The sequence below is a fragment of the Capra hircus genome, chromosome 10, assembly GCF_001704415.2.
Source record: "Capra hircus breed San Clemente chromosome 10, ASM170441v1, whole genome shotgun sequence".
Taxonomy (NCBI): Eukaryota; Metazoa; Chordata; class Mammalia; order Artiodactyla; family Bovidae; genus Capra; species Capra hircus.
In genome coordinates, this window is record NC_030817.1 from 3,492,823 (window position 1) to 3,509,257 (window position 16,435).

The window sequence follows — 16,435 nt, forward strand, 5'->3', positions numbered from 1 at the left end:
AAACATGATTTTATTTAGATTAGTGTTTACATTTTAGAAATTATGAAGGCAGTGTTGCCTCTCCCTCACCCTACGTGTTCCTGCTCTATTTGGATTCTGATTCAAGGAGCCTATTCTCACGGTGAGACTCTACCATTCCAGAAAGGATTTGTTGTTGTTTAGTCTATGGCAACCCCCTCCAGTGTTCTTCCCTAGAGAATCCTGGGGACAGAGGAGCCTGGGGGCTGCTGTCCATAGGGTCTCACAGAGTCGGACACGACTGAAGCGACTTAGCACGCATGCCTGCACTGGAGAAGGAAATGGCAACCCCCTCCAGTATTCTTGCCTGGAGAATCCCAGGGACAGAGGAGCCTGGTGGGCTGCCGTCTATGGGGTCGCACAGAGTTGGACACAACTGAAGCGACTCAGCAGCAGCAGCAGTCTCTCGGTTGGGTTTGACTCTTTGTGACCCCATGGATTGCAGCACACCAGCCTTTCCTGTCCTTCACTATCTCCCAGAGTTTGACTCAGTGGACATGAATTGGAGCAATGATGCCGTCCAACCATCTCATCCTCTGTCGTCCCCTTCTCCTCCTGCCTTCAGTCTTTCCTAGCATCAGGGTCTTTTCAAATGAGTCAGCTCTTCGCATCAGGTGGCCAAAGTACTGGAGCCTCAGCTTCATCATTAGTCTTTCCAATGAATATTCAGGACTGATTTCCTTTAGAATGGACTGGTTGGATCTCCTTACAGTCCAAGGGACTCTCAAATTCCTTCTCCAACACCACAGTTCAAAAGGGTCTTTGGTGCTCAGCCTTCCTTATGGTCTAACTCTCACATCCATACATGACTTCTGGAAAATCCATAGCTTAGATTATTTCCTTCCTATTTCTGAAATAGTGAAGAGTTTCAGTTTGTATTGTTCGGTATGGGGACTACTAGCCACAGGTGTTATGGAACGCTTGAAATGTGGTTAGTCTGAACTGAGGAGTGTTACAAGTGTAAAACACACACTGGATTTTAAAGATGTATTAATAGAAAACTAAGTTATTAATGATTTTTCATATTGATTACATGTGTTAAATGATAGTATTTAATCATAAATATATGATTAAAATTTTTTTTAAAAATGTAGCTACTAGAAGATTTAAAATTACTTTGCATAGCTCACATTGTATTCCTGTTGGACCAATCTGGTTTAAACTGCCACAGTATTGTGTCTAACCTCCTCGTGAATTTATTGTCGGGGCCTTGGCCCCAGTTTCCAGCCTGTGAAGACATTTCACCTTTAGCCAGTTGCTGTCAGTGCTTCCACTCAGGGTAGCCTCTGCCCCTGTGGGACGAGTGCCTGTTGGCCACCTGTCACCTCCGCTGTCCCCACATTCTGTCTGCTGGTCCTGCCCGGTCCCGGTGCCGCGAGACTCCTGGGGACTCGCTGTCACCTGGTTTTGACGGGGATATTGTCTGTGGGTTTTAATTTCCATCATCAGGTTGGTCTGTTTGGTTTCAGGAGGAGTATTGTGGGGAGTTTCAGAAACTGGGCTGCTACTCCGGTCCACCTCGCCTATAGGCCCTGTTTCTCCTGTAATACACGTATGTTTTTCTGATAGGATGGACTGTGGTTTACTCTCAGTGATCTTAATCTTGTCATTTAAAGTTTGAAAAATCATGCCATCAACTGATAGAGACGTTTTGCCTAATTATATGCCTTTAAGTCAAGGCTATGGTTTTTCCTGTGGTCATGTATGGATGTGAGAGTTGGACTGTGAAGAGAGCTGAGCGCTGAAGAACTGATGCTTTTGAACTGTGGTGTTGGAGAAGACTCTTGAGAGTCCCTTGGACGGCAAGGAGATCCAACCAGTCCATTCTGAAGGAGGTCAGCCCTGGGGTTTCTTTGGAAGGAATGATGCTAAAGCTAAAACTCCAGTACTTTGGCCACCTCATGCAAACAGTTGACTCATTGGAAAAGACTCTGCTGCTGGGAGGGATTGGGGGCAGGAGGAGAAGGGGACGACAGAGGATGAGATGGCTGGATGGCATCACCGACTTGATGGACTTGAGTGTGAGTGAACTCCGGAAGATGGTGATGGACAGGGAGGCCTGGCGTGCTGCGATTCATGGTGTTGCAAAGAGTCGGACACGACTGAGCGACTGAACTGAACTGAACTGAACTGAAAAATTATATTCTTAAAGAACTTTTACATTATTTTGTTGAACTGTAGATCTGGGCATCACAAGAGACCTGGATTTTAGTATCAGTTCTACCCCTCTTTTCTCAGATTATTTGATAGATCACTCAGGTTTAAAATGTAACAGTTTCTTTATTTTCTGAAGGAGAGATATAATACCTATTTCTATAGCTTTGAAAGAGATGCTTTTTGGGATTTTAAAGATAATGTATACTCTTTATAGAAAATTTGGAAACTGTAGAAAACCGTAGAGTTGGAACTTACTCATAATCTTAATATCTAGTGCCGGAAGCCAGTGTGAGGAATCCCGCCCGTGACAAGGTCATGAGGAAGGAAGCTGACATACGCAAGGCGTGCTCAGACTTCAGGGGCCCCTCTGGAAATTCCTAAGCATGGACCCCAACAAAAATCTGCCGGCTTTTGTGCTCTGCTTTTCCACTCTTCTGACATTTTCTGGAAAAAGTCAATTCAGGGCTTTAGTCTTCTGCATTTGAAAGAGTGTTTCAATCCAAAAACCCGTCTGATGGCTTTCTAGCCTGCCTGCAGGACTCAAACAGCTGCGCATGTGATTGTTTGAGGCCTCCTGACTGCAGGAGGCACAGGAAGCTTAAAACATCCTAGGAATGTAGGAGCTTCCGAGGAGTCAAAATCTTTAGAATAGACTGATTAAACGTTTCATTTGTTGAGTCAATGCTTGCTGCCAAATTTTCATATCCTTTATTTTTAGATATAGTTGGTATATAGAAAAACAAGTAGTAGACCTGGTATTAGCAACATTAGATCTTTGAGTTAAGTACCTTCTTTGTTATATCCCACTGCACCTTTGTTCTATAGAGATGTAACTTTAATGCTTTAAGGAGATGCAGATTAAAGAAAAACACTTCAGGGGAAACAAAATTAACATTCATTAAAGAAGAGAGCCAAAAAGTGTTAACAAGCCTCTTGGCCAGAAGATAATGTAAATCACCTGAGACCTTTTGTATACAAAATGATGTATAGAAAGAATCTGGGTTGCGAACGCTACATAATTTTGTGTTACCCATTGATCTCCGTGTTTTATCAAAAGTATAAAAGGCCTTCTGAACAATAAAGGATGGGGGCCAGTTTCTCGGACCAGTTTCTCGAACTAGTCTCTCGGCCTGGTTTCTTGGGACTCTGGCTCCCCCCGTGTCTTTCTCTCTTTCTTCTTCTCTCCCTTTCCCTCTCTCTGCTCTTTACTTTAACTTCAGGCTGAATCTCCATCTGGGGCGCAGAGGCTCGCCAGGTCTACTTTCTTGCCCTGGCTGTTAAGACCCGCACGAAAGGGAGCTTAAGGCGAGGCACCCTTAGATATTCAAGCGGGTGCCCGGTGGCCCAACGTAGATGGTGCAAATTCCTTGTCTGGAATTTTATTGGCCTTCCGCGTAAACCAAGCTATTCAGCCCTCTTCCTCCACTTAATCTTCTTACTACACTATAGTTTCCTAATCTAATCTTATATTAATAAATAAACAAGTCTTTCCACGCCAACGCCGTCCACCCTTCGAATTCCCTGGATCCACCGGGGCTGGACCCCGGCATCTAGAGATCATTAATAGCATGATAGCATATTATTTTCCAGGGTATTATTTTTTATATTGAGTATTTTTTATTTTTACCAGAGACATACCAGATATACATTTGACTGAGTAATAACAGATGAGTCTTAAAATTAGCATTTCTTTGAGGTGTCAAAACTGAATATTATGATCATAGAATGAAGTTCTGGGATATAGAATAAGGGCTTCCCAGGTGGTGTTAGTGGTAAAGAACCTGTCTACCAGTGCAGGAGACGTAAGAGACATGTGTTTGATCCCTGGTTGGGAAGATCCCCAGGAGGAGGACATGGCAACCCACTCCATTATTCTTGCCTGGAAAATCCCATGGACAGAGGAACTGGAAAGGCTATAGTCCACAGGGTCTCAGAGAGTCAGACATGACTTTGAAATGACTTAGATCAGATCATCAAAATGTTCACTTCAGTTGCTCAGTCATGTCCGACTCTTTGCGACCCCATGAATCACAGCATGCCAGGCCTCCCTGTCCATTACCGTCTCCCGGAGTTCACTCAAACGCACGTCCATCAAGTCCGTGATGCCATCCAGCCATCTCATCCTCTGTCGTACCCTCTTCCTCCTGCCCCCAATCCCTCCCAGCAGCAGAGTCTTTTCCAATGAGTCAACTGTTTGCATGAGGTGGCCAAAGTACTGGAGTTTCAGCTTTAGCATCATTCCTTCCAAAGAAATCCCAGGGCTGATCTCTTTCAGAATGGACTGGTTGGATCTCCTTGCAGTCCAAGGGACTCTCAAGAGTCTTCTCCAACACCACAGTTCAAAAAGCATCAATTCTTCAGCTCTCAGCTTTCTTCACAGTCCAACTCTCACATCCATACATGACCGCTGGAAAAACCATAGCCTTGACTAGACGGACCTTTGTTGGCAAAGTAATGTCTCTGCTTTTGAATATGCTATCTAGGTTGGTCATAACTTTTCTTCCAAGGAGTAAGCGTCTTTTAATTTCATGGCTGCAGTCACCATCTGCAGTGATTTTGGATCCCAAGAAAATAAAGTCTGTTACTGTTTCCCCATCTATTTCCCATGAAGTGATGGGACTGGATGCCATGATCTTTGTTTTCTGAATGTTGAGTTTTAAGCCAACTTTTTCACTGTCTTCTTTCACTTTCATCAAGAGACTTTTTAGTTCTTCTTCACTTCTTCCATAAGGGTGGTGTCATCTGCATATCTGAGATTATTGATATTTCTCCTGGCAATCTTGATGCCAGTTTGTGCTTCATCCAGCCCGGCATTTCGCATGATGCACTCTGCATAAGTTAAATAAGCAAGGTGATAATATACAACCTTGATGTACTCCTTTCCCAATTTTGAACCAGTTCGTTGTTCCATGTCCTGTTCTAACTGTTGCTTCTTGACCTGCATACAGGTTTCTCAGGAGGCAGGGAAGGTGGTCTGGTAGTTCCATCTCCTTCAGAATTTTCCAGACTAAAATAGGTCTTCACAATCATTCTTTTAATGTTAAGAATACTACTGTTCCAAACCACAAAGATAAGAATTGTGATTTGATTCAGTCTCTTAATTTGCTTGTATTTTTGTTAAATTTTTTGTTAGTAGTTGTTTGCTTAAGAAGTATATACTCTTCTCCCTAGAGTTCATGTGCTAATTCTCATACTGTTAGCCTCTTTTCTATTTTACATTTGAAAGTTCTTAATTGTTTTTATATTCAATAATCAGTCACTTCCACAGCCATCATTATGACAATATTTTACCCTTGGAACACTAAATATACATTTATATTCCAGCTGACTCCTCTCAAATGCTAGAAGAAGGGAGAAGTTCATTGCTCTGGGAAGGGCTTCTCTGCCTCTGCGCTGCTGACATTTCTCACTGGATAGCTCTTTGTCGTGGGGACGTGTCAGGGGCGCTGCAGGATGTTCAGCAGCATCTCTGGCCTCTGCACACTAGATAGCAGTAGCAACTCCTGCTGTGCCTTCTCCACCAGACAGAATCACCCAGGTTGAGAACTGCCACTGCTCTGGGATAATGACTTCTTATTTTTATTCAAAGAAGAGTCCTCTGTGGCTTTTTGTTGGTTTTGTTTTAGTGTATTTTTTTTTTTTTTTTTTTTGCTGGGGAGTAAATGTCAAGCTATCTTTCTCTGTATGAGGAGTAGAGCAGGGGAGGAAATACTATTGATACTTAATGTAATAAGCTCATTGGTCTTTTTTTCATTTTTATTAAATACCGTATCTCTTTATAACAAATGAACTGGGTCTTCCTGTGATAACTTCTCTAGTGGTGGCCTGTGGCTTTCTGTCATTAGTGCCTCATAGCACATGGGTTCCCTGACCAGGAATTGAACCTGCGTCCCTTGCATTACAGGGTGGATTCTTAACCACTGGGCCCGGGGAAGTCTTATTTTTGACTTTCTTTCTCACTCCTTCCTTTCTACCGAAGCTCGCTACGTTCCCTGGGAGGTCTGAATCCTGTCTCCACCTCATTCATCTCTCGGAATGTCCCAGGCCTCTTCTGCTGCCTCCATCTGTCGACATCATTCCCTTCTTGTTACGGTTTCCAGGAAGAGGTCTTTCCCACTGATGATTTCCCACCTTCTGTGTGTTATAAGTGCATCTCATCCTCAGGGTGTCCTGAGACCCAGGGGTGGGAAGCGCACACACACACACACACACACCACCCCCCCACCCCACACCCCCCCCACACACACCCACACACACCCCTGACATCTACCTGGAAGTAACCTGTTGTTTTAAGATGGAAAACCTTGGCGAGGACACATATGTATGTTCACTAAATGAACACACACACACACACACACACACACACACCACACACACACACACACACACACACACACACACACACACACCTGACATCTACCTGGAAGTAACCTGTTGTTTTAAGATGGAAAACCTTGGCGAGGACACATATGTATGTTCACTAAATGAAAGTTGTAGTTGCTCAGTTGCGTCTGACTCTGCAGCCCCATGGAATAGTCCAGGGAATTCTCCAGGCACAAATGCTGGAGTGGGTAGCCGTTCCCTTCTTCAGGAGATCGTCCCTTCCCAGGTACTGAACCCAGGTCTCCCAGATTGCAGGCATGTTCTTTACCGGCTGAGCCATCAGGGAAGCCCACGAATACTGAGTGGGTAGCCTATCCCTTCTCCAGCGGATTTTCCTGACCCAGGAATCGAACCAGGGTCTCCTGCCTTGCAAGTGGATTCTTTCCCAGTGGAACTACCAGGGAGGGTATTTACTCAATAAATATATGTAAGTGCCTGTTCTGACTTTTTACATGTCCTCCCCCTCTTTCTTTTCTAGAGCTCATTACCCTGGGACGCTTACAGTAAAGGATGCTAGGTTGACTAAGAAGAAGCTTTGGTCTTCTGAAGATTTTAGCACTGTAAATAGTGATATGGGTGCAGGCTGCTGGGGCCGCATATTGAATCAGAATTACGTCAATGGCTACATGACTTCGTAAGTTATTAAAACTTTTAAAGGTTTTCATTTTGAAAAATTTCAAAGCCTAATAAGTAGAAAAAAGTACAATGGACTTCCATAGTCTCACAACCTTAACTCAGTGATTTAAGCATTTGCCGTATTTCGTTCATCCGTCCTATACCTAACATGTGTCAGCTCTAGAAAGAGAAGGCAGGAAGCTGCGAACAGGAATAGAGCTTAGATTTTGGGGTCTGATATATCATCTCAGATATGGTTAAGTTATTTCCCTGGCTTAGATGCTTTTGTTCCCTTAAAATCAGTTACTACTGAGACCTCTTCTGCAGGGGCAAGCATTGTGGGCAGGCTTAGATCACAAAGTGGCTTAGGCCTTAAATGGCTCCTCCTGTGTCAAGAGAGTTATGTGTGGTTCTCTTCCTCTGGGGACCCCTGCCCTGTCTGCTTACACCATCACTTGAGCCCTTGCAGTCTGACTCTTAAGAGTTCTCATTGTAAAACCTTACAGCCGCTGAGTCAGGTCATGAAATTATGTCATGAAACTGGGACATTAAGAAGGCTGACTGTCAAAAAGAAAGCAGGTATAGATAAAGTCTTTTATCTGTATTTGACTCACGATTGTGGTACTGGTAGGTCGTGACTCTCTTTCTGGTTATACTTTTGTGCAGTAAAAATTGTGTACCTCATATACACTTGTATTTTTTATTATATGATTCACTATTAAAAATATTGCATCCCTCACTTGATTTTTCAAAATGTGAGTGAACTTAGGCAACTTAAATTTTCTTGTTTTGGGTGGTAATTTTACCACTTGCATATACTTGTGTAAACTTTGCTAAGGTCTTTATACTATAGGCTTCTAGACATTTACATTTTTATTTCAAGCTGCTTGGTGTTTCTCTTTTATCAAACAATCTTTTAGCACCATCGCTTGGAACTTGGTGGCTAGTTACTATCAACAGTTGCCGTACGGGCGTTGTGGACTGATGACTGCTCAGGAGCCATGGAGTGGACACTACGTGGTAGAAGCTCCTGTCTGGGTATCAGGTATGGTTCAGATTCCCTCTCTCACCCCCTGCCGTTCTTTCTAAGAGACAAAGCAGAAAGCATTTAGAGGAGTTGTAGAAACACTGTGTGTGTGTGTGCGCGCGTGCATGTGTGTGCGCGCGTGCATGTGTGTGCACACACACGTTAGTTTTAAGTGTATCTCTGTTTTAGCAAGATTTGTCCTAGTGTTTTATAAGACTCTTTCGGGTAACTAAGCTACTCTCTGTATTCCATTCTTGATTATTCTGATACCAGGCTCTCTTTTCCAGTTAATGTATTTTTCACAGAGATTTGTAGTCATGACATTAACCATGTAATCATGACATTATTCTAAACTCAGGTTGTTCCTTAATGAATATGAAAATGCTAAGTTTTGGATTTGTATATCCTGATTGGCTAACTCCTTAAATGTTGAAATAGTTGGTTCCACATTATTTCAATGAACTAACATACTTTTATAATTTTGTCACTGTTTCTTGGGGGTAAATTTTGTCACCTCCCAAAGTGAAACAAGGAGTATCACTCAGTACATTTCTAGGACAAGCTTTGGAGGTGCCCAATAAATAAGTATTGTGAAAATAAACTTGTTTAAAACCATAAAGCTTAGTTTTTGAAATATTTTTTTAACTTTTTGAAAACCATATTCTTTGTAGTTATATTAAGGTGGTTTAAATAGAGATCAACAAAAACTGGGAGGAGATAACTTTATTTACTGCTGGCATAAAGCAGTTTTTCAGTAGTCTTGAACAGAGTGTGGTTTGTTTATTTTTTATAGTCATTCTAAGAATATTCCCATAATTATACCATTTAACTAGGCTGATTACTCAGAAGTTGAAACATGCGGCTGGCAAATATTTTTTCCAAAATAGAAATTAGCTGTTAGACTCAGTCATACTTGGGAAAGTTTTCCTTTTAACCTTCTTGGTCAGTCTAATAATTGACAAAAGACAGATCACCAGGAAAAAAAATTTAATTTACACATTTAATTTTGTACATAAAAATATGGGACTCAAGTTTGCAGTCAGGCAATTGAGGCTTTATAATGCCATCCTGAGCAAAGGAAAGAGATAAGGGACCTGGAGCTTCACAGGGGAAGAAGACCATTTATAGGAAGAGAAGAACAGATATTTGCGGTGCCATGAAGATAAGTCTTTCAGATAAAAAGTTATTGTTGGTAATAGCTCTCTTTCTGGGCCGGGTGTCCTGTCTAGAGGCTTTCAGGCAGTTGTAGGAGAGAGAAATTTTTTCTTTAGTCTTCTGGGTCTTGATTGCCAGCAGTTCAAAATAATACGCAGGCTGAAGTGGCACATTCTGGGGTGGCATACTCTGTTCTCTTTCAGCTTCAAGTAAGTAGATAGCTTTTTATTTCTGGAAGAATCCCGTTATTACCACTTTAATGTTGTTTGGGTCTTTCTCTGCTTTTCTATAGCTCATACCACTCAGTTTACTCAACCAGGTTGGTATTACCTGAAGACAGTTGGCCATTTAGAGAGAGGAGGAAGCTATGTAGCTCTGACGGATGGCTTAGGTAACCTCACTGTCATCGTTGAAACTATGGTAATTCTTTATTATTTTTATTGGATTAATTTGCTTTGTTAGTATGGGGGGGGGGAAGCATAAAACGTAACTGAACACCTGAAAAAAAAAAAGGAGCTTTTCTTTTCTGTGTAGGATCCAAGGACTGGGATGACCAGTCTGTGGCCTGACCTGGTCACTCTCGGGGCCAAGGGTCCACCTGTGCGAACCTGCTCTTCCTTTCTGATTCTTCCCAGGGTGAAGGACCCAACTTTATGCCTTTCTTCCCCATTCTACCCAGCTACGTGAAAATCTTTCTTGCAGCTTTGGTTGTAAAGAAATTCTGCCAGTTCTTCAAGTAGCTGAAGGGAAAGGACATGAGAAATACTGATATTCTGCTTCTCTCCCAAAGATATTGTCGCCTTCACCTGGGGACTGGGAGGGAAGGAGCCCTGTGTTCTTGGCTGTACCTACTTTGGCCTGGAGTCTCTGTCAGTCCAGCCCGAGAAGGATAGGGAGGGGTGGCTTGTGGTTTAAATGCCATATACTCTTGATGCTCATACTGAGTTTTAATAGATTTTCTTGAATATTTCTGTATTTGTAGTGTACCCTTAGGATCATTTCCAGACTTTAGCATTATTATTATTTAAATAATTTTCACCAGTTTTGCTGGGAGTATATTTATGGAGCTCCTCACACTGACATTCTAGAAGCAAATCTCTCCTTTACTCATTAGCTATGGCTTCCTTCAGCTCTTTGAACATTTTAAAATACCTGATTTAATGTCTTTTGTCTAGGAAGTATAATATCTAATAGATAATGACTAGGCTTTCTCAGACATCGTTTCTGTCAACGACTTTTATCTCCGTATATGGGCCATTCTTTCCTGTTCTTTGCAAATATCATCTATCATTTGTTGTATCATATATCGTATATATATCATTCGTTGAAAGCTAGACACATTACTTAAAATAATCTGGACACTCTGGACGTCCGATTCTCTCTCCGTCTAGTGTTTGTGGTTGTTGCTTTCTGTCATGGTTGTTGCTGTTTATTTGCTTTGTGACTTTCCGAGCAGATTCTGTAGTTTGTAAGCTTTATCATGTATGGCCATCGAAATCTCTGCTCAGTTTTCTTAGTGGTCAGATCATGATGGCACAGCTTTCCTCATGTTTGGAACTAGCAAGTGTCCCAGCCTTTGCTGACGGGTTCTGTGTGCGTAATGGGGGCTTGCTTCAATGCCCAGGCGGGCGGTTTACAGCTCTGCCTCAGCTCTTGCTTCCTGTTTGAGCCAAGCTCCCAGGGAGGCTTGAATTTCCCAGTAAAGCCATCTGGGGCTGCAGTTTTCTTTGTGGGAAAGTTTTTTAACTATAATTTCAACTTCCTTTACAGATAAAGGTATATACAGTTTGTCCATATCTTCTTCAGTGAGCTTTGGGTTTTTGTGCCTTCAAGCAAATTTGTCCATTTCATTTAAGGTGTTTAATTTCCCAGCACGAAGTTGCTGCTATTATTCCCCACTGTTCTCTTAATATATATATATATGTATTTTGTATTGATGTCACCTCTCTTAATGGTCATAATTGCAGTTTGTATTTTCTTTCTTCTTATCCTGGTTTCGTGATTAGTCTGGCTACAAGTTTATTCAATTCTGTTAATCTTCTCAAAGAATCAGCTTTTTTGGTTTCTCAATTATACACTCTTGTTTTTCTGGTTTTGTTTGATTTATCGTTTCATCTCTATTATTTTCTTTCCTCTGCTTACTTTGTTTTTTAAAAAATTAAATTAAAAGTTTTATTGAAATATAATTGATTTACAATATTGTATTAGTTTCAGGTACACAGCATGATGATTCAATATTTTTATAGGTTATGCTGCCTTTAAAATTATTACAATGTCTATATTTCTCTGTGCTTTACAGTATACCCTTGTGGAGTATCTGTTTTATGCATAGTAGTTTCTATCTCTGAATCCCACACCCTGTGCTTACTTTGGTTTTAATTTGCTCTTCTTTTGCTAGTGTCTTAAGCTAAAGTTTCTGTTTTAGTGGCATCCCACAAATCCTGATGTGTTGCGTATTTAAAATTCTTTCTAATTTCCCCTTTTATTTTTTCCTTTGAGGCATAGATTATTTAGAAACTTGTTATTTAATTTCTAAATATTTGCAAATTTTTTCAGACATTTTTATTATTCATTTCTGACATAATTCTGTTGTGGTCAGAGAATAGACTTTGTGGGACTTGGATCTTTTTGAATTTATGGAAACTTCTGTTATGGCTAAGAATGTGGTGTACTTTGGTAAATGTTCCTTGTACAGTTGAAAAGAATACGTATTTTGCAGTTATGAATGAAGTGGTCTATACTTGTTAATCCAGGCAAATTGTTTGATAGTTTTGTTCAGATCACCTCTATCTTTGTTGATATTCAGTCTAGTTGTGTATCAGTTATTGAGGGGAGGTATTAAAATCTCTAATTACAATTTAAAAATTTCCCACAAAACCCGACCCAGAACCTTTAAGTCCTCTGTGATTGTTAAATCCCATAAAGTAGGAGTGACGTCACAGACTTCTTTTGATCCACACCGCGGTAATGATGGCTTCCCTGGTGGCTCAGACGCTAAAGCGTCTGCCTGCAATGTGGGAGACCTGGGTTCAATCCCTGGGTTGGAAAGATCCCCTGGAGAAGGAAATGGCAACCTACTCCAGTACTCTTGCCTGGAAAATCCCATGGACAGAGGAGCTTGGTAGGTTATGGTCCATGGGGTTGCAAAGAGTCGAACATGACTGAGTGACTTCACTTTCCCTTTTCCCTTTACTTTATGATAATGATTATTTTGAAAAAGTGATGTTGACAGTGAGATTTGTTGTATATATTTAGCTGACTGTAGTTGTACATTTGAAGGTTATAGTTGGGTGAGATGCCTTCTTGGTGAAAACATCCCAAGCATTTCCTTTTTTTGGATGTATGCTGCTGCTGCTGCTAAGTCGCTTCAGGCATGTCTGACTCTGTGCGACCCCATAGACGGCAGCCCACCAGGCTCCTCCGTCCCTGGGATTCTCCAGGCAAGAACACTGGAGTGGGTTGCCATGTCCTTCTCCAGTGAAAGAAAGTGAAGAGTGAAAGTGAAGTTGCTCGGTCGTGTCTGACTCTTAGCAGCCCCATGGACTGCAGCCTACCAGGCTCCTCCGCCCATGGGATTTTCCAGGCAAGAGTACTAGAGTGGGTCGCCATTGCCTTCTCCTTTGGATGTATATCACTTAGAGAATAGAGCATAAGTTTAATCTGTGTGTGCCATCAGATGACTCTGGAATTCAAAGTCTGACTCAGTCAAAATGACATTAAGTTTTATTTTGAGTAGGTATATACAGTGTTGTTGTTGGTCAGTTGCTCAGTCATGTCCAACTCTTTGTGACCCCCTGGACTGCAGCACACCAGGCTTCCCTGTCCTTCACCATCTGCTGGAGCTCACTCAAACTCATGTCCATCGAGTCAGTGATGCCATCAACCATCTCATCCTCTGTTGTCCCCTTCTCCTCCTGCCTTCAGTCTTTCTCAGCATCAGGGTCTTTTCTAATGAGTTGGCTCCTTGCATCAGGTAGCTAAAGTACTGGAGCTTCAGCTTCAGCGTCAGTCCTTCCAGTGAATATTCAGGACTGATTTCCTTTATGATGGACTGGTTGGATCTTCTGTGGTCCAAGGGACTCTCAAGAGTCTTCTCCACCACCACAGTTCAAAAGCATCAATTCTTTGATGCTCAGCCTTCTTTATGGTCCAACTCTCACACCCATACATGACTACTGGAAAAACCACAGCTTTGACTAGATGGACCTTTGTCAGCAAAGTAATGTCTCTGCTTTCTAATACGCTGTCTAGGTTGGTCATAGCTTTTCTTTCAAGGAGCAAGTGTCTTTTAATTTCATGGCTGCAGTCACCATCTGCAGTGATTTTGGAGCCCCCCAAAATAAAGTCTGTCACTGTTTCTATTGTTTATGCATCTATTTGCCATGAAGTGATGGGACCAGATGTCATGATCTTAGTTTTCTGAACATTGAGTTTTAAGCCAACTTTTTCACTCGTCTCTTTCACTTTCATCAAGAGGGTCTTTAGTTCTCTGCTTTCTGCCATAAGGGTGGTGTCATCTGCATATCTGAGGTTATTGATATTTCTCCTGGCAATCTTGATTCCAGCTTGTGCTTCATCCAGCCCAGCGTTTCTTAAGATGTACTCTGCATGTAAGTTAAATAAGCACAGTGACAATATATAGCCTTGACATACACCTTTCCCAATTTTTAATCAGTCTGTTGTCCCATGTCTGGTTCTATTGCTTCTTGACCTGCCTACAGACTTTTCAGGAGGCAGGTAATGTGGTCTGGTATTCCCATCTCTTGATGAATTTTCCAGTTTGTTGTGGTTCACATAGTCAAAGGCTTTAGTGTAGTCAATGAAGCAGAAGTAAATGTTTTTCTGGAATTCTCTTGCTGTTTTGATGATAAAATGGATGTTGGCTATTTGATCTCAGATTCCTCTTCTTTCCTAATCCAGCTTGAACATCTGGAAGTTCATGGTTCATGTACTGTTGAAGCCTGGCTTGGAGAATTTTGAGCATTACTTTGCTAGTGTGGGAAATGAGTGCAATTGTGTGGTAGTTTGAATACTCTTTGGCAATACCTTTCTTTGGTACTGGAATGAAAACTGACCTTTTCCAGCCCTGTGGCCACTGCTGAGTTTTCCAAATTTGCTGGCATATTGAGTGCAGCACTTTCACAGCATCAGTTTTAGGATTTGAAATAGCTCAGCTGGTATTCTATCACCTCCACTAGCTTTGTTTGTAGTGATGCTTCCTAAGGTCCACTTGATTTCTCACTCCAGGATGTCTGGCTCTAGATGAGTGATCACACCATCGTGGTTATCAGGGTCGTGAAGCTCTTTTTTGTACAGTTCTTCTGTGTATTCTTGCCACCTCTTCTTAGTCTCCTCTGCTTCTGTTAGGTCCATAGCATTTCTGTCCTTTGTTGTTTCCATCTTTGCATGAAATGTTCCCTTGGTATCTCTAATTTTCTTGAAGACATCTCTAGTCTTTCCCCTTCTAATGTTTTCTTCTATTTCTTTGCACTGATCGCTGAGGAAGGCTTTCTTATCTCTCCTTGCTAATCTTTGGAACTCTGCATTCAGATGGCAGTGCCCTTCCTTTTCCCCTTTGCTTATAGCTTCTTTTGTTTTCTCAGCTATTTGTAAGGCTTCCTCAGACGACCATTTTGCCTTTTTGCATTTCTTTTTCTTGGGGGTGGTGGTTTTGATCATCACCTCCTGTATAGTGTTATGAACCTCTGTCCATATTTCTTCAGGCTCTCTGTCTGTCAGATCTAATCTTTTGAATCTACTGTCACTTCTGCTGTATAATCTTAAGAAATTTGATTTAGGTCATACCTGAATGGTCCAATGGTTTACCCTACTTTCTTCAATTTAAGTCTGAATTTTGCAATAAGCAGTTCATTATCTGGGCCACAGTCAGCTCCTGGTCTTGTTTTTGCTGACTGTATAGAACTTCTCCATCTTCAGCTACAAAGAATATAATCAGTCTGATTTCAGTGTTGACCATCTGGTGATGTCCATGTGTAAAGTCTTCTCTCGTGTTGTTGGAAGAGGGTGTTTGCCATGACCAGAGCATTCTCTCTGCAAAACTTTGGTAGCCTTTGCTCTGCTTCATTCCGTACTCCAAGGCCAAATTTCCTTGTTACTCTAGTATCTCTTAATTTCCTGCTTTTGCATTCCAGTCCCCTATGATGAAAAGGACACCGTTTTTTGGTGTTAGTTCTGGAAGGTCTGGTAGGTCTTCATAGAACCATTCAATTTCAGCTTCTTCAGTGTTAGTGGTTGGGTTTTAGACTTGGATTACTGTGGTATTGAATGGTTTGCCTTGGAAATGAACAGACATTTCACATTGTGGATGTGACTGGTGATGGAAGAAAAGTCTGATGTTGTAAAGAACAATATTGCATAGGCACACACAACAGACATTCAACAAAGGTTTTGTTAGAAATAGTCTTTAAAAATTTGAAATACGCTCTTTGTCACCTAGTGTGTGTTACTTCTGTTAATCTGCTGCGGCTGCTGCTAAGTTGCTTCAGTCGTGTCCGACTCTGTGTGACCCCGTAGAATCTAGGTGCAGTAAATGACTTTTTCTTTAAAATGTCCTATGTCTTATCTGAATAACTTACATGACTTTTTTTCTCCTTAGAGTCATAAACATTCCCGGTGTATACGACCACTTCTTCCCTATTTCAATGTATCACATCAGTTTGCTACGTTCGATCTTAAGGGTTCTTTTGTAAGTAAATAAGTGGAACTTTTATTTTGGTTTTGATTTGAGAGTTTATATATTTTATCATGAGCTAGGAGTCTTTAAGTGAAACATTATAAGCTATTAAGAGTTTGCGTATGCATTGTTAAATGCCTTGGTGTCTTCTCTTTGCTGACTGGTTTTAGTCAGGAAGTACAGAAGCCACCAGGAGGTAATGCTCTTTGTGGTTTTGAAGAATCCTAACAAAAGTCACTTGCAAGAAGGTTGTTCTTTTGGGAAGAGCACCATTTGTGTAATTGAGGAAGCTTTCCAGCACTGCTCTTTACAACATTCGATATTAAAAGATACAAAATTCTTATTATTTCTACCTATTGTTAGATTTGAATACAGAAATATATACA

At 41.4% G+C, this 16,435-nt stretch overlaps 1 protein-coding gene across 2 annotated transcripts in view; it reads left to right on the plus strand.

Moving 5' to 3' along the window:
• GALC (galactosylceramidase) overlaps positions 1-16,435 on the plus strand; it is a 56,902-nt gene that overhangs the window by 25,631 nt on the left and 14,836 nt on the right. For both annotated transcript variants that reach the window (XM_018053888.1, XM_018053889.1), the window contains exons 8-11: positions 7,037-7,192; positions 8,094-8,218; positions 9,648-9,775; positions 15,972-16,061. In XM_018053888.1, the coding sequence (XP_017909377.1) occupies positions 7,037-7,192; positions 8,094-8,218; positions 9,648-9,775; positions 15,972-16,061 (499 nt within the window). The remainder of the gene's footprint in view (positions 1-7,036; positions 7,193-8,093; positions 8,219-9,647; positions 9,776-15,971; positions 16,062-16,435) is intronic.